Here is a 20,627-nt window from a genome sequence, read left to right as displayed (position 1 = left end):
ATTTTCCATAGGAAAAGGTTTAGCCAATAAACATATGTTAAGAAAAACATGAAGAACAAGATTTTTAAAAATTCAGTTTTTCTTTGTTGAATCTAAGAAGTTATACATTTTATTTTAAAAGTCATACAGTGGACTCTTGGATTCTGTTAGATAGAAAAATGATTAAAAAATGTCTAAGGATCATGTGAATAGTCTGCATTTCTTTTTCTTGTATTCTTTGTGATGTTTCCCTAGGACTTACATTTTAAACTGGACTATATAAAAATAGCACCTTGTACTCTGTGATGTTTAGTTTTTTTTTCCTTTTTTTAAAGGAGAGAGTTTATCTGTTTTGGGGGAGGAATAATTTATAAATATAATGATCTGGATAAGAAGAATGTAGACAACCTGAATTTAGTACTGGTTTTAGTTGACTAATATCAATTAAATTGAATTATTTATTTTTAGTCAGTGTGTTCATATATTATACTTTTGATGTGAAGAATACCCTACTAGACTTCTTAAAGCCTCTTAGTTTGACTTAGTCTGAAATTTAATTTGTTGGTTTTGTTTTAAATTACATTCTCTTGACTATAGCTTGTGTTTGGGGATTGCAAGTTAGTAATTGCCCTTTGTTCTATTTCAGATCCCTGCATGTCACTGAGTCCACCATGCTTCACAGAAGAAGATAGATTTAGTCTGGAAGCTCTTCAAACAATACATAAACAAATGGATGATGACAAAGATGGTGGAATTGAAGTAGATGAAAGTGATGAAGTAGGTGGAAACCCTTTTTCCCTGGTATTCTCTTAAAACAGAATGACCAAGTTTTTAGTCTTAAATTTTCCCATTATTCCTTGTATGACTGAACTCCTTCATCTTCATCATCTTTAGTTTTTCTCTTCACATTTTAATTTTACCCTTTGTATTTACATGGTTTTTCTTTTTTCTTTTTTTTCACATCTATACAGGTCTTCTCAGTTTTATAAGAATTCCCACTCTGTGTACTTGGGTTTCTCAAACATATATCCTATTCTGACTATGTCAGTTATCTATTGCTGCTTTACAAACCACCACAAAATTTAGTGGCCTAAAACAACATTTTGTTATTTCTCCTGATTCTCTGGGTTGACTGGGCTTTGCTGAGCACTTTTTCTGTTCCCGTAGTTATGGCCTGAGGTCACTGTGGCAGTTGCATTCAGTTGCCAGCTCTGCTGGGCTGGAATATCTCAGATGACCTCTTTTCCATCAGAGTCTCTCTCCATCCAGTCTCTCATCATTCAGGAGTCTAGCTCAAGCTTCCTTACAGCATGGCAGCCAGCTTCCAGGTGGCAGTGTTCCAAGAGAACAAGTTCCCATGTGAAAGTGCTTATCATGCCCCTGCTTGCCAATGCCTGTTAATATCAAATTGTCTTAAAGCAAGTTATTTGGCTGAACTCAGAGTCTGTGTTGGAAAGGATTATACAAGGATATGAATACCAGGAGATGTGGTTTACTGGGGGTCACCAATGTCCTAATCTACTGTACTCACCGTACAAATAAATAGTACTTTATTTCTTAAGCATTCTCATCTTACCCCCGTCTATTGTCCCTTTCAGTTTTCTTCTTAGAGGTTGTTTTCTTTATTTGATTCTGGTCTCATTCTAACCAAATTCCCCAGTCAGTTTTTAGTTCTTTTCACTCTTTTTGTTGTATTTGTCACTGTTGAGATGCTTCTCTTTTAGTTTACATGATACTAAATTACACTATTTTCTACATTATTATCTAATGTTGTATAACAGTGACATCCTCTCATCACATTTTTGTCTAATCACATTGTTATGTAACAGAAACATTCTCTAAAGATCGATTTTTGACCTGCTGTATAAAACATTTACCTTGAGAATGCTCATCCACTTTCAGGTTACTCCTGATGCCTCCATCTCTAAGCCAGTCCAGATTCTGACGTACATATATTGCTTTCTGCCTGACATCTTTTGAGGGCTCTTGTTTTCAGCTTAGTTTATCTAAAGCAAAATCCCAGATCTCTCTTTGAAATCCCTCACTGTTCAATGGCAATTGTGGACCTACTTCTCCTCAGTTTTTACTCTTTTATTTAATTTTTTTAAAGTTTATTTTATTTATTTTAAATTTTTGGCTGCTTTGGGTCTTTGTTGCTATGTGCAGGCTTTCTCTAGTTGTGGCGAGTGGGGGCTACTCTTCATTGCAGTGCACGGGCTTCTCATTGCGGTGGCTTCTGTTGTTGCAGAGCACGGGCTCTAGGTGCGCGGGCTTCAGTAGTTGTGGCACATGGGCTCAGTAGTTGTGGCTCGCGGCTCACGGGCTCTAGAGCGCAGGCTTAGTGGTTGTGGTGCATGGACTTCGTTGCTCTGTGGCATGTGGTATCTTCCTGGACCAGGGCTTGAACTGTGTCCCTTGCGTTGGCAGGTGGATTCTTAACTGCTGTGCCACTAAGGAAGTACCAGTTTTTACTCTTTTAAATTAGGAGTTGGCAGACTTTTTCTGTAAAGGGCCAAATTATGCGTTGAAATATGTCCCCCCCCCCAAAAAATATTTTGAAGTCCTAACCCCCAGTACCTCATAATGTGACCTTATTTGGAAATAGGTTCATTTCAGATGTAGTTATTTAAGAGGAGTGTATATTGGAGTAACATGGGCTCTTAATCCAATATGACTGGTGTCCTTGTAAGAGAGGAGAACACCATGTGGACAGACAGACACAGGGGAGAAGATGATCATGTGACAGTGGATGCAGAGATTGGAGTTATGCAGCTACAAGTCAAGGAATGACAAGGATTGCTGGTGACACCAAAAGCCAAGAGAAAGGCATGAAACAGATTCTCCCTTAGAGCCTTTCAGAGAGCATGGCCCTGCTGACACTTTATTTAGATTTATAGCCTCCAGACCGTGAAAGAATAAATTTCTGTTATTTTAAGCCACTCAGTTTATGGTACTTTGTTACAGCAGCCGTAGGAAATGAATATAGGCCAGCTAGCAAATAGTTTAGATTTGTATGAGCTGCATGATCTCTGTTGGATCTACTTAACTCTCCCATTGTAGTGCCCAGCAGCCTTAGACAGTATATGAACTAATGGTCATGGCTGTGTTCCAATAAAACTTTGTTTGCAAAGACAGCCATCAGTCTGTAGTGTGCCAACCCCTGCTATAAATAAAATTTTGTGTTCTTAGAATTTAGTCCTTTTTCATTTACCTGTTTTAGTTATTTACTTATTCCATTTTAATCTAGGTATTTATTATCTTATGCCTAGATTATTACCTCTAATTTTTTCCTCTCTAATCATCATGCATATCACTTTTGAGAGTGTCTTTCTCTAGCTAAGAAATTTAACAGTGATTTCTTAGTACTTATTAGATCAGATATTAACTCTTTAGTCTTTTTTTTTTTTTACTATCTCTGCATCAGCTGATTCATGCTTACTGAGAGATAATCTCTTCTCATTGTGGTTAAATCATTTTAATTAGAGTTCAGTTCTATTAATACCAAAATCATGGCTTTCAGTTCAAAGTAGTCAAATTTATTTCTTTCATTTTTGGAACTGCAGATGACAGGATAGTCCTATTTTACATTGTTTCCAACTTAAAAAGTATTTGAAGTATGTAAATATATTCTGTTGGTCGTAAAGTAGAGTAAATGAAATGAAGTTGATGATTATTAGGAATTTTACTTGCTGGAATATAACAAAGTAGTTGTCATTTATTGAGGGTCACTTTATTATACTGAGTAATTCATTCTCTCAACATCATCACCATTCCTTCTCTTTCTTCCAGTACAAACACACACATACACACAATAAAATCAAGCTATAAAACTACTTTTTAGAAGTAATACTCTGAATTATTAGTGATGAATTGTTCTTTCTAATCCTCCCAAGATTGTCTAAATTGTTTACTTAGTTGCTAATATAGTTGCTTAAGATTTTGATTATCAAATATTAAAAATCTACTTAATAAAATTACTTTTGTTATTAATTGATATATCAAGTTATAAATATTACTACTCTGGGGTGTTTTCTGACACCAACCAGTTCTTCAGTTTTCCAACACCAACTGCATTTCCAACAATTCAATTCAATTCTGACGCTCTCTCCCTGATCCCACAAGTTAAAGGGCTCAGTCTCATAATACTGCCCTTACCTCAGATCCCAGTCACAAGTCTCTGGTTATGTTTTTGAACTTCTGACTGACTGGCGATAAATCTGGGGTTCCCATGGCTCCTTCCTCAGGTTTGAACATTTGCTGGGTATGTATCTGAAAAAAACAAAAAAACACGAATTCAAAAAGATACATGCACCCCAGTGTTCATAGCAGCATTGTTTACAATTGCCAAGATATGGAAGCAACCTAAGCATCCATCAGCAGATGAGTGGGTAAAGAAGATGTGGTACATAAATACAGTGGAATACTACTCAGCCATAAAAAGAATGAAATTTTGCCATTTGTAGCAACATGGATAGACTTGGAGGAGTGTTAGGCTAAGTGAAATAAGCCAAACAGAGAAAGAAAAATACTGTTTGATAGCACTTATATGTGGAATCTAAAAAATAAACTAGTGAATAATACAAAAAAGAAGCAGACTCACAGATATAGAGAACAAACTAGTGGTTACCAGTGGGGAGAGGGAAGAGGGGAGGGGCAATATAGGGGTAGGAGATTAAGAGGTACAAGCTATTATATATAAAATAAATAAGCTACTGTACAACACAGGGAATATAGCCAATATTTCATACTAATTATAGAGTATAACCTTTACAAATCACCATATTGTACACCTGTAACTTATATAATATTGTACATCAACTGTACTTCAGTTAAAAAAAAGGAAAATTTGCTGGAATGGCTCACAGAACTCAGGAGGACACTTTACTTATGTTTACTGGTTTATTAAAAAGGATATAACTCTGGAACAGCCAAGTGCTGTATATGTATAGGACAAGGTATGGTAGAAGGCGCATGGAGCTTCCATGCCCTCTCTGGGCATGCCGCCCTCCCAGCACCTCCCACACCTTGATATATTCACCAACCTGGAAGCTTTCTGAATCTCTAAGTTCAAGAGTTTTTACAGAGCTCAGTTTTCCCAGAGGTCAGGTAGCTGGGACTGAAATTTCCCGTTCTCTGATCACTTGGTCTTTCTCATGATCAGCCCCATCCTGAGGCTATTTAGGGGCCCCTCCCTTAGTCATCTCATTAGCATGAACTCAGGGGTGATTAAAGGAGGAAAGGACACTATCACTGAGGAAATTCTAAGACTTTTAAGAGCTCTGTTCTAGGAACCAGGGATAAAGACCAAATATATTTCTTATTATATCACAATTTAAAAAATATTTAAATATGGAAAAATAGCAAAAATTCATATTTTTTAATTATTAAAAATACCTTCAAGAGAAGGATCTGTTGCAATTGTGTATAATATATAGACAGAGAGGTATTAAGTAAGCTTATGCAGATATTTGACAGCCGATTTGAATGTATTTGATTGCATAATAATTCCTAGAATTACAAGTTATTTTAATCTTTTTATCTCATCATCAGATAGTAAATGCTCAGATGTGTGAAATATTATCATTATCACTGTGCCAAACAAAGTAATCACGCATGGCTGTATAATTTATACTTCAATGGAATTCTTATTGAGTCTTAAATTTTAGTGGAATTCCAAATATTTTGTAATAAAAAATAATAACTTTGTTAAAAAGTAAAACTTATGTTAAAAGAACTTAGAATTCTATCAGTATAATAGGTGAACTTGAATGTTTAAAAACAGAAGATATCTTTCTCTCTGTATTTCTTTTAATATGAATATTTAAAAACAAATATAGTATGCTTCTGTGTTTTATTAGTACCCCCAAAAATCTAGAAATCCATTGTACAGTATGGTAGCTACTAGCTATATTTGTCTATTGAGCACTTAAAATTGAGGTGTGTTATATGTGTAAAATGCACTTCAAATTTTGAAGATTTACATAAATATTGAAATATTGATTACATGTTGGAAATGATTATATTATGGGCATACTGGGTTACATGAAATATAATATAAAATTAATTTCACTTGTTTTTACTTTTTAATGTGACTCCTAGGAAATTTTTAATCACATATGTAGATCACTATTTATATTGGACAGGACTGATCTTAGAGACTATAGTGTGTTGCAGGCTTTAAGAGAATGGGTTTTTTCTTTTTTTTTTTTTTTTTTGTGGTATGCGGGCCTCTCACTGTTGTGGCCTCTCCCGTTGCGGAGCACAGGCTCCGGACGCGCAGGCTCATTGGCCATGGCTCACGGGCCCAGCCGCTCCGCGGCATGTGGGATCTTCCTGGACCGGGGCACGAACCTGCGTCCCCTGCATCGGCAGGCAGACTCCCAGCCACTGCGCCACCAGGGAAGCCCAAGAGAATGGGTTTTTAATTCTGTAGTTTTTGGACCAGTTTGGTGCCTTCAGTTCATTATTGCTACATCTTGATTTGTATTTCTTGTTAAAGTGTCTTTTTTTTAAAGAAGTGAATATTAATACTGTTATAGGTCTCTAGTAGCCATCATTAGGAAACTTCATGAATTTAATAGGAAACCTTAGAAATTTAAAAATACTTAATTTCTTGTGATTTTTGAATGGAAATATTGCTTTTTAAAAATTTTAGCAAAATATTTAGCATTTGAAAATGCTGGTTGGAAGCTTAATTTTTTTCTCTTTAGTACCTATTGCTTTTGGTCATATGAGAAAGCATTTACTTTTCTAGTTTATTCATTCATTTGATATTGAGCTAATATTTGAGGATCTATTCCATGCCAGATACTCAAATAGATCTTGAAATATATCAGGAAAAAAACAGACAAAATTGCATATAAATCTTGAAGCCCTTAGGCTAACATTCTGATGGGGCTTGTGACTAAACAAAACAAAACTAAACAAGACTAAACAAAACAAGACTAAACAAAGCAAGACTAAACAAAAAACTAAATAAGCAGGGGAAGGGGGATCAGGACATGTAGATAATGGATGGCTGTAATTTTAAATAGGATGGTCATGGCAGGCCTCATTAAGAAGGTAACAAAGTGTGTACTGTTTGCAGTGCTTGGACAAGTAAGAGAATAAATATCTGGCAATTTTCCAGAGCTATTCTACAATTGAAATTGGAGGCCTAGGGGTGTTTCAGATTAGGAACAGGATATGCAGCTTTTGCTCTCTAGGTCATTGTCTTCTGACGCAAGATCTAGAAGATTAGATGTCAGTGTATGCTGAATTTGTGACCTCCTTAGATTGAGTTATTGATTACAGTTAAGTTTGCCTGTTCTGTCAATATTGAAGATATTTTGGACAGTGTAGGTACTTGATTAGCCAATAATTTAAATGAGAGTATTGAATGGTTTTGTGGCCCTGAGCACAGCAGTAGGAGGCAGTGAGAACTGACATTGTTATTGCCTACTTCATGACTGGAAGTTTTATTATAGTTCCTAGTGTGTATGAACCTTGTTTTCTGTTTTTATTTTCCCCCCTTTTTCTTTTATATTTTAAAAGGTTTCTTCCCCTTTTTCTACTTTTTCCCCCTTTTTATCCATTCTTCCCGTTCATTTATGTGATTCCAAATAGTTTTAGAGTGTTTGTTATCAGTTGGTTTTGTATACATATGTATATAAAACCAACTTTAAGGCCAACTTATGTGAAAAATCTGGTTGTACCTGGTATTTGTTTTCTTATATTAGCTATTCTGCCTGAAAAACACCTTTGTCATCATTTCTCGGTACACTTCTCAGAAAACTTAGTTTTAACCACACAGATGAATCTGTCTGAAACAAGGAGAGTCACTTAAGAAAATAGGCAAAAGTAGGGTTAGAAAAAAATAGGAGAAAATACATTTTAAAAAAGGATCGCTGAGTTTTGAATTACGTGGAGTATTGTTTCTAAAGGAATAACTGCGTCTGTTCTTTACTGAAGTTTTCTAAGTTAAAATTTCAACTTAGATATTAGTTATCAATTATTGTGTAACAAATTCTTCCCAACTTAGTGGTTTACTAAGCCACTCAACGGTTTTATCATCTCATGGTTTCCGTGGGTTCGAAATCCAGGAGCAGCTTAGCTGACTCTTGCAACTCTGGGCCTCTCACTAGCTGCGGTTAAGATGTCAACTGGTATTGCAGTCATCTCAAGGCCTGATTTGGGGAGGATTCACTTCAAGGCCTACTCATGTGGCTGTTGGCTCCACAGGTCCTCACTGGTTGCTGGTTGCAGATGTCGGTCCCCTGCCACATGCCCCTGTCCATAGGGCAGTGGTCTTCCCTGACTGAGAGGGGCTGAAGGGGGTGGGGGGAGCATGGGGGTGGGAGAGAGAAAGTCGGGGGAGGGAGGGAGGGAGGGAGAGAGAGAGAGAGAGAGAGAGAGGGAAAGGACAACATGGAAGTCAAAGTCTTTTTGTAACCTCATCTTGGGAGTCCTGTTTCATCACTTTTTGCCATATTCTGTTTGTTGGAAGTGAGTTGCTAGGTCCAGCTGATACTCAAGGGGAGGCAGTTAACACAGGAGCACAAATAAGAGGATGTGGGGATCATTATGAGCCATTTTATTTTATTTGTTTATTTTTGTCTTGTTATCTCATTTTATTTACCTTTTAGAACTCTTCCTATGAGCCATTTTAGAGGCTGCTTATCGTGGTTTGTTTTTGTACTCTGCTAGAGAGATTTGATGGGAAATTCTCAAGCCATGGAATTATAAAGTATAAAAGCAGTAAAGTTATATGACTTCCTTCAAAAGGCTTTGCTTTGGAAGTGACCCACAATAAGACTTTTCATGTTTATCTTTGTATTAGGATATGTCTAACATTTTAAAGCATGTTAAATTTGATTAAAGTTATCTACTGAGTAGTACTTTACATGCACAAATGTACCGGTACAACTTATTTGACTGAAGGATCACTTGGCGTTCACCTGAAAGGACAGGCAGGGCAAAGGTAAGGTGAAGAGAGTAGGTGCTAAAGAATTCTTGCTGTTAAATTATAATTATTGAGGTATTTTCCTGTATACTGAAATTTTCATAGTTTAATTAGTTAAAAACTTGATGCCGTAAAAGCAGGCTTTAATTCTTTCTGGAAAATAATAGCAATAAGCATACAACTAGAATAGCAGAGAATGTTGATAGTTATTCCATAGAAAAAAGGGTTAGTGGCCAAAACTGGGAAATGATGAATTAATTTAGTTTTGTTACTGGAGGACTTCTCAAACTTGTATTTATGGATTTATATACTAAAATAACAGAAAACATTTATTTAGCATTTACTGTTTGTTCCACACTGTAAGCACTTTGCATACACTATGGAATGGACTCCTCATAGCAACCCTGTGAACTAAGAATATACCATAATTATCTATTTGCAGATAAGGAATAGGCTTAGAGAGATGAGGCAAATGCCCAGGGTCACCAGCTTATAAATGATAGAACAGACTGAACCCATGGTCTTGATTTCTAGTCTGTGTTGCTTTTCTATGTTAATATATATCATTAATCTCCATCATTATGCCCTCCCCGATACAATTTATAAATAAATAGTTGTATATAAGTAGTATGTGTATATAAAAATATTTTTATTATATATACATTCTGTTATACCAGTGTTATGTCTTTTTAAAATGTTCATGAAAATATAAATTAAAAATGAGATAAAATTAAATATAAATGGAAGTTCTAATGTTTTTCCCTCTAAAGTGGATTAGACTGTACATCCCTATGGGGTCTGGGCAACCGAATTTGGAGACCACCGCTGTAATGAATTGTAAAGCAAGGTCTGTTATTAGACACATAGGCTTCATTCCATTTTTATAAGAACAGGCAACTGTGAGAATTTTTCAAAAAAGCAATTTCCAGAAACACTGATAATGTTAATATTCTTCTCTAATTTCCACATTTATTGTATACAGGTCTCTACTATACGGCACATCAATTACTGATATTCTTATGATGACCACTCTGCCTTTCATGACTGACATTAGCTCTGATACTGTGATATCTAGAAGAAATGATATTGTAAGAATAGAGGAAAAGTCACACTCATTTATACTAATTTAGAAAAAAAGGTAGGGAATGACTGAGGCAGAAAATTTAGGTATCATTTTGATGAGAGAAGAAATGATTAAAATCTACACTTTATTTCCTTTGTTTGAAAAATACCTTTTTCTGTACATTTGCCTATGATTTTTTATTTTAGCTGCAAATTCTAAATTAAAAAATTTAATTTTTATTTGGAATGTGTCTAATTATTGATCTGTAGAGCTCATAAAAGAAGTAATGATTTTGAACACCTTTAAATAGGAGTCTGTGCAAGAAACATCCTTCTCGGGCTTCCCTGGTGGCACAGTGGTTAAGAATCTGCCTGCCAATGCGCAGGGGACACGGGTTCGAGCCCTGGTCCGGGAAGATCCCGCACGCCGCGGAGCAACTAAGCCCGTGCGCCACAACTACTGAGCCTGCGCTCTAGAGCCCATGAGCCACAACTACTGAAACGTGCATGCCTAGAGCCCATGCTCTGTAACAAGAGAAGCCACTGCAATGAGAAACCTGCGCACGAAGAGTAGCCCCCGCTCGCTGCAGCTAGAGAAAGCCCGCGTGCAGCAACGAAGACCCAACGCAGCCAAAATTAAAAAAAGAAAAGAAAAGAAACATCCTTCTTTTACCTAGGAGGAAGTCATCTCCTGGGGTTTGTGTACAGTATTTTGATCAAAATCTGTTAATATCTGTTTGTCACTTTGCTTATATCTGTTTGTCACTTTGCTTATTACCTCTTCTCTGTTTGCATGTTCTTAACTATGGCTGGAGCTATTCAAAATAACGTGGAGGCTGTATACATGTTTTGGAAGTAAGGCAGAAATAAGGTTGGGGCACTCTTCCATTCAATACTTTGTTCGCATTTAGCCTACAGAATGAGAAAAGAAAGGCAGTGAACGCGTAAGACAAAGTGGATTACTGCAGCCAAATCTTTGGGCCTCAAGGGAGAGAAGTGGAAGAAAAAGAAGTTGGTATAGTTTTGAAAGATTGCTCTAAGGAATAAATCAAAGTGTGCTTCTGGGACAAGCAGCAACTTGTTAGAATCGTTAGGCCCCCTCTCAGCCCTACTAAATCAGAAACTTGGGGGTGGGGCCCAGAAATCTGTTTTAACAAGTCCTTCCATGATTCTGATGCCTGCTTTGTACTTTAATAAATTTTAACAGCTGTTTTTGCGCTATACTTTTGTAACAGTTTTTATAATCTCAGGCATTATATTTGGCTATTGTGATGGTCTTGCAAAAGACATTTTTTCCTGCCCCTGTACTTTGTGATTTCACAGTGGCCAAGTTCCACCTTAAAGAGGTCATGGACTTGGAGTTACTATAAAGCAGGGCTATATGTGTATTTTTCTGGATAGAAGATTCTTTGCTTTTGTTAAAGTAAGATGGTTCTGTAGCCTAGAATGGTTAAGAACTACTGTATGAATTAATGGGATGTATCTTAAGAAAATATCTCATTTTATAGTTATATAAGCATAACTAGAATATTTCTTAAGTTCTAGATTTTCTATCCTGCCTCAGCATTTATTTACTTGAGTACCTGGGCTCTTATGTCTTCCCTTGACAATTATAGTACCTATTTACTAGACTTCCTCCTCTATCTCTTTCTTTTCCAATTCATTTACCACCTGCTGTTGTTATCTTTCTCTTTATAGATATTTGATAAGAACTAATTCTAGAGTATTTCAATTCATATACCTCTGTCTCCTTCAAAGCAACCACCGTAGAAACCAGAAGACTTTCTCTTTTCTTACCATCCAGACTGTCTCACCTCTACCTCTTCAATCTCTTCTTGATGATTCCTTAGTCACAGGTCATTCGAGAGCACCGTTGGTACTATATAGTTCAGTTATATATAGATTAAATATTAGGCTTTTGTTATAGGAACTTAAATACAACAATTTCTGTAGAAAGATGTGTTTCAAATAGCAAATAATGCTCTTAAACGCAACTGGCTTAACTGGGAATGAATAGTCTATGGTTATGAGTTCTGTCTATAAAGAGCCAAAAACTTCTGAGTTATTTTATGGCCATGAAACATTCAACCCAGGACCTTTTGCCTCTTTCTGGGAATTACCACAACCCCTGCTTCAACTGGTACATATTTTAGCCCCTTCCTCCAAATTATATCTGCTTTTCTTAGTCATACCAAATAATAATCATTAAAAAATACCATTTCCCATTCCTGTTCCATTAATTTTTAATTTACCTTACAAAGAGTTTCGTATTAAATACCGTTATAGGCTGGAAGGGAGCAGAAACATGGGAGTGTGCATCAGGACCTGCATGTGTACTCCTTCGGTTCCAGCCCGACCGGACTGCCAGTCCTGCCCTTTCCTCCCCCTCCTTTCCTGGGCATTTTTAGGATCACAGCATGGCATTGCATTTATGTAATTCTTTTTTTTTTTTGAGAGTTTAGCACACTTAACATATTGTTTCATATTGTAAAAGGTCTCTGAGTTTGGTTGGGTACAGAACGTATTTATTCCCATTTCACAAATGAAAATAAAATTGTACCTTCACTATAACATTAACTCCATCTGCCTTATATTGTTATTATAGATAGGATGACCATATAATTCATCATCCAAACAGGAATACTTTTGAGAGTGAAAGAGGGTGCTATTAGTAATTATACCAGGACAACAGGTGTAAATGAGGAGTAACCCTGGCAAATGGGGCTGTATAATTACCTTACTATGTGTCTTATCTCAGTCTGCTTTCTATTGTACTGCTTATCTTTATCTTTGTTTTGCTCCTTTACTAAGTTGTTATTAAATTGATCTAAGTTTATGCCAAGGTTTGTTCTGTTAGTAAAGCTCGGCTGGATCTATTTCAGTTTAGTTTATCGTCTTAGTCTTTTTACATGGTATAGTTTGTTTTCTAGTAACATGACAGAGATTCGGGCATTTTTCTCTTCCTTTGTCTTAGAGTTAAGTGATTTTGTCTTGTCTCTCTTTTCTTTAGAAATACTATAACTTAACAGTATTTCTTTATTAACTTAAAATAATACTCATTGACCCTTTCATTGATCTTTACAATTACTTTTTTTTAGAAGTAAGTTTTCTGGCTTTCCCTAATTTTCATATCTGAAGAATTTAGTCTGACTTTTCCTATGGACCTGTTCAGTGTTCAGCCTGCTAGGCAGAAGGGAGCAGAAGAAAGAAGCGGATTGGTTGTGTCAAGGTAACCTTCCTTTAGGGGACAGTTGTGGGTCTGTCGGGCAGCTTACCTCAGTAGTGCTGACCAAGTGATTTCTGATTGACTGGTTTAAGGTTCCATTCTTGGGAGAGGCCAAAACTGTAATTAAATTAAGTATTGTCTTGGTTTGGTGACGTGGGGCTTACCGTAAGTGACTCCATTATGGGCCTGTTGTCCTGTTTTTAACAGTTCCCCCCTTTTGATCATGACTCTCAGCCTGAGAGGTATGATCAAAATTTAAGGCATTAGTGCCACTGCCAGCTACTGCTCTGAAGTTCTTGCAGTTTTTACTGATCCTCTGTGTGGTATTCACAGGTCATGACTTCAGGTTCACGTTTTTTAAGCTGGTCATTCTCTTCATTCCTTTCTGATATTCCAGTCTTAGGGAGATCATTTGTTTGGTGGTTAGGGGCTGCAAACATGCACTTAAAGCTTTTGAGAGAATACAGCATACCAGGGAGACTATTGTGGTTATTATAAGCAGGAAAATTCTTAATACCTGGAGTGCCTTTTGGAGCCATGGTCCCCAAGACCAAAACCACTCAAAGTCAAAGAAAGACCCTGTTGAAGGAGTCACTTTCTCAAGCCAAGTGGCTTGTTCAGTGATCTTACATAACTGAGTTTCAGCTTCCTCAGAAGTGTTAATCCAGGTGCAGCAGGTGGTGTTGGCCACAGCACAGGCACCTTCTTGCTCAGCTAAAAGATAATCAAGGGCTATCCCATTACCAAGAACAACTTTGGCCAGAGAGTTGAGGATTTTTGTTGGACAACTATTGCTTTTGCAGCAGATTCTGTAATATCTTCAAGAATTAAGGAGGGATTCCTGATCTTAACCTCATTTGTTTACTTGAGTACCTGGGCTTATGGGCTCTACTCCTAACCAGGGAAGTAGGGACCTGCCAAAGGAAGCAAATCCTGAATCATGAATGCCTCCTGTTAGGTCCCTTCTAACTTGCTGATATAAATTCAGAGGAGTTGACCAATGAGGTGTCTCACTTTGTGGGCAGTTAGGAATACAGTTAGATCACCTAAGAGGCATTGCTCAGTTATGTGCCAGCCATCTAGGCATAAATAGGTCCAAGGAGAATGATAACCACCATAGACAAAGATAAATCCTGTCAGGGCACAAACTATTCCCGCTAAGCTGGTACTGTTAGTGGGTTCATTCACAGGGATGGTTGGATTTGCCTTTTCCAAGCCATGGGTCAGTTAGGTTTTCAGTGCATTTGGAAAGTAAATCTCCTAGCCTGAAATTAAAAAAAAAAAAAAAGTTATAAATTCCTTGCAAAGATGGGTGCTGCTGGTGAGATCTTTTCATGATTGGGGGCAGATCCAATTTAGATATAATCATAAGAATGTGAGGTACAAATGTACCATGATTTATGTAGGCATTTGTGTCTAATTGGGAAAGTACAGTTATAATTGGAGAAAGGTTAAAACAAGGCAATGGATGTTCTTGCTATAAAAGTCGGGACTCTGTAAGTGACTTCCAACGGAGTTTGACTGTAGTTCATTTGTTTGTTCGTTCTTCCCTCCCTCCCTTCCTTCCTTCCTTTTTTATAGTTTATGGTGACATTGGGAATAGAAGAAAAATTGGTCACAGGGAGGACCAGGGGGTCTCTAGCATCATGGATAAATTGGAGTATTTGATAAGAAATCTAGCAGTTTGAAAGGTTACCTCTCTTAGCAGTGGCTTGGGAGATACAGATGAGACATTATCTTCCCAGGCCAATGCCAGAGTAAAGGAAAGAAAGAGAAGAAGAAAGTGTTTTATGTTTAGCTAAAGCATGAAGTCTTGACCCAGCATCTTGGGTGGAAGCAGTCTACTTCGATGTTGGCTACTTCTCTTCCTAGTCAGTTTGATTTGGAGGTTTCTAGTGTTTGTACAGGACCAGATGTCCAGTGGAGCCTTCTTCAGCTGTGAAATGTGTACCCAAGTTTTAATGCCTTCTAGTTTCATAGTAATGTTAGTGGTCAGAAGCACTTGGTAAGATCCATTCCAATGGGGCTCAAGGGTTGATGACATTTCCAGAATACCCGATCACCAGGCTTCAGACTGTGACCAACAGGATCCTTTGAATTGGGATCTGGGAAAGCTTTTTTAACCTGTTGATAACAGGCTTTAGCATAAGACATTAAAGACTTACATTAGGTAGTCATATTAGCATGTGATAACAAGGGATCAAAAAGTTGTATACCAGTAGCTCATGTGGAGTGAGGTTGTTTCCTAAAAGGAGTACTGCAAACAGTCAGCAAGACCACGAGGCAGTACCTTAGGCCAAGGGAGACCAGTAGTTTCAGCAAGTTTTGCAATGTTTTCATTAAGGCTTGTATGATTTGCCCAGTGAAGTGGGTTCCCTAATTACTGGAGGTTGTGGAAGGTATACCCAAATGCGAGACACGTTTTCTAACAGTTTCTTTGCCACTGTGAGGGCATTAGCCGTGTGGCAAAGGAAGACTTCAAGCCAGTCAGAAAACATACATAAAATAACAAGAACATATTGATAACTCATTCGAGGTGCAGTTGAATGAAGTCCAGTTGCAGGTGCTCCAAGGGTCCAGAGGGATGAGGTTTGAAGCCTCTGGAAACAAAAATAGTTTTCCCAGGATGCAGATCTGACAGGTCAGACCTTTGTGGTAAACTGTTTTCATAGTTTTACAGAATTGTCCTCACTCATGTTTATTCATAATTTGAGTCATCTTAATTGCACCGTGGTGGGTAAAGGAATGTAAAAACTGAAAGATGGGGTTTGCCAGGGAGCCAGAAGAACCAAGCGGCCATCTTGGGTTTCCATAGCCCCAACTAGTCATTTAATTTGCAACCATTATTTGCCCATTGTGGTTTCTCTGATTCAGGAGCAGATTGTTGCCATGTTGCAATGACATCAGGATGGCAGAAGTATGGCAGCAAGGGGTCAGCTTTTGCAGAAGCAGAATGGACTTTATCCACATGTGCTGCAGTCTGTAGATTCCGTTGCTGCTGTCTGTGCAGGAAGGTCAGCCAGGGCATTTCCCTGATAGCCAGGTTCAGTCGTTTTGGTGTGAGCCTCAGTTCTGATACAGTTTCAGAAAGTAAGAGAATGGTAGTAAGAAGGACATTTACGTGTTGTCCTTTTTTAAAAAAAGTAAATTTATTTATTTATTTATTTTTGGCTGAGTTGGGTCTTCACTGCTGCGCGCGGGCTTTCTCTAGTTGCCGTGAGCAGGGGGGTTACACTTCGTTGTGGTGCGCGGGCTTCTCATTGCAGTCGGTGGCTTCTCTTGTTGCGGAGCACGGGCTCTAGGTGCACGGGCTTCAGTAGTTGTGGCACAGGGGCTTAGTTGCTCCGCGGCAGGTGGGATCTTCCCGGAGCAGGGCTCGAACCCGTGTCCCCTGCATTGGCAGGCGGATTCTTAACCACTGCGCCACCAGGGAAGTCCATGTATTGTCCATTTTTGATTGGAGTCTCAGTAGATGTAAGAAAGCCCCTTTATTTCCATGACATCCCCAAATCATAGATGACCCCAAGCACATCAGCTGTCAGTATAAATATTAACAATTTGTCCTTCTGATAATTGGCATTCTCTGGTAAGGGCATGGAGCTCTGCTTGTTGGGCTGATTTAGCTTGTGGGAGGTTTCGCCTCTCAAGTAGCTCATGTCAAGTAGTAACAGCAGAGCCAGCTGGGAAATTCCCATTTTCATTTCTACAGTATGACCTATCAACAAACAAAATTAGATGAGGATTAGTCAAAGGGGCATCTCATAAATTGGTGTCATGAGATGGGATGTTATTATCTCACAGTCATGGGATTCACTCTGATCAGGCGGGGTAGTAATGAAGCAGAATTAAGGAACATTGCAACGTTTAAGAAACACATTAGGTGATGAAAGCAGAAGACTCTCATAAGAGGTTAGACTGCTTGCAGAGAAATGCTTAGTCAATTCAGAATTAAGAAGACTTTGGACAGCATGTGGAGTTTGTAAGTAAATATCATTTCCTAGGCTTCTGAGGCTTCTACTAACTTTGCAGCTGCAGCTGTAGCCTGTAGCCTTAAGGCAGCTGGGATAGGCACAAACAGCTGAATCGAGTTCTATGCTATAATAGGCAATAGGCCTGTGTTTATTGCTGTGGTCTCCCATGAGCATCCCAGGGCTTGGTTATATTGTTCATGCACAAATAAGTTGAAAGGCTTTGAACAGTCTGATAGCCTTAGGGCAGGTAGCTCTTGCAGCCCTTGTTTAAGTCTTAAGAAGGCCTGTTCTTGTTATCTTCCCAAAGAAGGGGTTCAGGAGCTGAATTTTTAGTAAGTTCATAGAGTGGAGAAGCTGATAGAGAAGAATTAGGAACCCATAGTCTACATTAGCTGGACAGACCTTGGAATCCATGAAGCTGTTGCTTAGCTGTGGGCCTAGGAAATTCTTGGATTAATTTAATTCTTTTTGGAGATAGCTAGATTCCTTTAGTGCTTAGATTATGACCTAGGTGATGAACAGTGTCTAAAGATAATTGTAATTTTTCCTCAGAGACTTTGTTTTCAGCTGTTGCAGCAAATTCATGGAATCCTTTATGGATGCCTCTTTGGTGACTGAACATAAAAAGAGGTCATCTACATACTGTAGAAGGGTTGATTTCCTGGTGAACTGGAGGGTACTTAAATTTTGGTGGGGCACTTGGGAGAAATGAGAAGGGACCTTAGTGAATCCTTGAGGTATGACTGTCCAGGTATATTGTTGATTGTTCCAAGTGAAGGCAAATAGTTATTGACTGTTAGAGTGGAGTCTACAGGGGTGCTGAAGAAGGGTGAACGTAGGTTCTCAACAGTCAACGATTTTGAGTCAGGTGGAACTTGTGACAAAAGGGTGTTTGAGTTTGGAACAACTGGGAAATGGGGAATAGCTTTCTTATTAATAGCTGTCAAGTCATGGGCTTATAACCATCCCTGCCTGTTAGTTTTACAGACTGGCAAGATCTGTGTGTTACAGGGGCTGGTTCAGGGAATGATTAGCCCTGGAGTGGTTGGGTCTTCTATTATTGGTGTGAGGCCTTGTATGGCCTTGGGCTTTAATGGATATTGAGGCAATTTGGAAAGAGATTTAGATATATGTGTATCTGAATTTTTATAGGTTCTACACTTTTATTCTTCTAGTGTCAGTATTGGAGGTAGCCCACAGATTTTTTTGTTAACCTTGATTAACTTAGGGCTTTTTGCTGGAATTCTTTCTCTTCCGTATCAAGGACAGATAGTAAGGAACATAAAAGATCAGGTGCAGATTTGTCAGGAAATTCTAAGGTGAGGTCTCCATTGGAGGCAAAACGTATTAGCCCTTTTAATTTAGAAAGGGAGTTTTTACTGAATAGATTAATTGGAGCTGTATCACATAGCAAAAAAAGGAATGTTTTTCAGGGAAAGGTCCCAGAGGCGTCTGTACTGATTGAGAGTAACTCTCTTTGGGTTTTATTAGATACACCCACTGTAGAAACTTCTTTTTCACTCTGAGTTATTTGTTGTTCTATGAGACTAGGGTTTAAAGTAGAGAGTGTAGCTCCAGTATCTACCAGAATTTGGCAAGGTTTTCCATCTATTTTAATTTTAGTTTTTTCTCAGCTGTCTACAGGAATTACTGGTAGCAGTTTACTGGAGAATTCCAGAGTCTTGTCAGTTCTAGGAGGGGTCCATAGGGGGCCTTCCTTCTGGAGTACGCATGGGGGCATTGAAGCTGGTGATGAAGAATTTGCATAAAACCTTTGAGGACAATCTTTTTTCTGGTGTACCGGTTGGTTACAAATGAAACACTGATTCCTGGGCCTGCATTTTGATGATGAACCCCTAGGAGGGTACAGTGGGGGAGGCCCAGGTATTGTTTCTGGTTTCTGGCCTCGGAACTGTTGTAGCTGTAAGGCTCATAGCTTGGCGGACTTTTGTTTACAGTCTTATCCCAAAGTTCCTTTCAAGGTCTCGGCTGTGGTCATGAGTTCAGTCAGATCAGACCTGTGGCTTCCCATCCTATTTTCTGCCTTTTAATCCACTAATCTCAGGAGATAATCCATTTACAAATAGCGCAGCTAGAGCAGGTCAGGTGACATCATTTTTTGTATGGAACCTAGAATGCTGTAAGAAGAGAGGTTCCAGATGGGCTGTAAGTCTGCCACAGATTCATCTTTCTTTTATAAATGACCATTCAGTGCAGGCAGGGAAGACTAGGAATAGCTTTGAAAAGATCGGTTGCTATTTTGTGAGCTTTTCCTGTTCCCTAAGGGAGAAGACCAAGTTGAAGATTGAGGATCTCAAGTGTCACGCTCGGGGTTATGCCATTCTCCTTCTTTTTTTTTTTTTTTTTTTTTTTGTGCGGTATGCGGGCCTCTCACTGTTGTGGTCTCTCCCGTTGCGGAGCACAGGCTCTGGACGCACAGGCTCAGCGGCCATGGCTCACGGGCCCAGCCACTCTGCGGCATGTGGGATCTTCCCGGACTGGGGCACGAACCCGTGTCCCCTGCGTCGGCACGTGCTGCGGAACAACTAAGCCCGTGCGCCACAACTACTGAGCCTGTACTCTAGAGCCCGCGAGCCACAACTACTGAAGGTGGTGCACCTAGAGCCCGTGCTCCGCAACAAGAGAAGCCACCTCAGTGAGAAGCTTGTGCACCACAATGAAGAGTAGCTCCCGCTGGGCACAACTAGAGAAGAGCCCGTGTGCAGCAACAAAGACCCAACACAGCAATCAATCAATCAATCGATCAATCAATAAAAAAAAGATAAATAAATAAATAAAAATAAAAAATAAAAAGATAAAAAAATTAAAATAAAAAAATAAATAGATATGTGTATATGATTTCGTCCATATAAGTCTTCCCTGGTTTTGTTGGTATTTTTTTCTATCCTTTTAAGCCAGAGTAATCCCTTACATTGCACTGTGTTTTTCCCTTCTGGTATTTGTTGGCTTATAGTTTAGCTTGACCCTTATTTCATTTTATTTCCTTCTTTCAACCAACTCTTTATGTTTTCCCTATCCCACATTAGCATATGTGTGTTGATTGAAGGAAATTAAGCTCCTTCTGTAGGCTATAACAAGGAGGCCTAACAAGCCAATATTCCTTGAGTACCAGTATAGGATTATCTTATTCAAAGAAATGGATTACAGTTACTACCCTGAGTCTCACTGATGGAAGTATTTTAAGCTCCTCTTCTATTCTCTTTTCAACAATTAAAAATCAACAAATGATAGAAAAGGACATTTAAAAATTACAGTATATGACAAATTAATGGAATCTCTTAAAGGTTGGCTTTCTTAATGATCCTGAGATATGAGCAGTACGTTTAAAGTAAGTACATTTTTAGTGAATAAAATTGTGCCTATAAAAGACAATGAGTTTTCTAACATTCTTGTTGGTTTAAATATTTGAGGTGTGTTTTACATTCGT

The 20,627-nt window shown here is 38.4% G+C and overlaps 1 protein-coding gene across 2 annotated transcripts in view; it reads left to right on the top strand.

Moving 5' to 3' along the window:
- The window catches only part of STIM2 (stromal interaction molecule 2), a 168,243-nt gene that overhangs the window by 65,580 nt on the left and 82,036 nt on the right, over positions 1-20,627 (top strand). For both annotated transcript variants that reach the window (XM_060012728.1, XM_060012729.1), the window contains exon 2: positions 626-756. In XM_060012728.1, coding sequence (XP_059868711.1) covers positions 626-756 — 131 coding nt within the window. The remainder of the gene's footprint in view (positions 1-625; positions 757-20,627) is intronic.

The sequence above is a fragment of the Delphinus delphis genome, chromosome 5 (genome assembly GCF_949987515.2).
Source record: "Delphinus delphis chromosome 5, mDelDel1.2, whole genome shotgun sequence".
NCBI classification, from domain to species: domain Eukaryota; kingdom Metazoa; phylum Chordata; class Mammalia; order Artiodactyla; family Delphinidae; genus Delphinus; species Delphinus delphis.
Note: the sequence above shows the minus strand (reverse complement) of the source record. Positions and strands in the feature narration are given on the sequence as shown.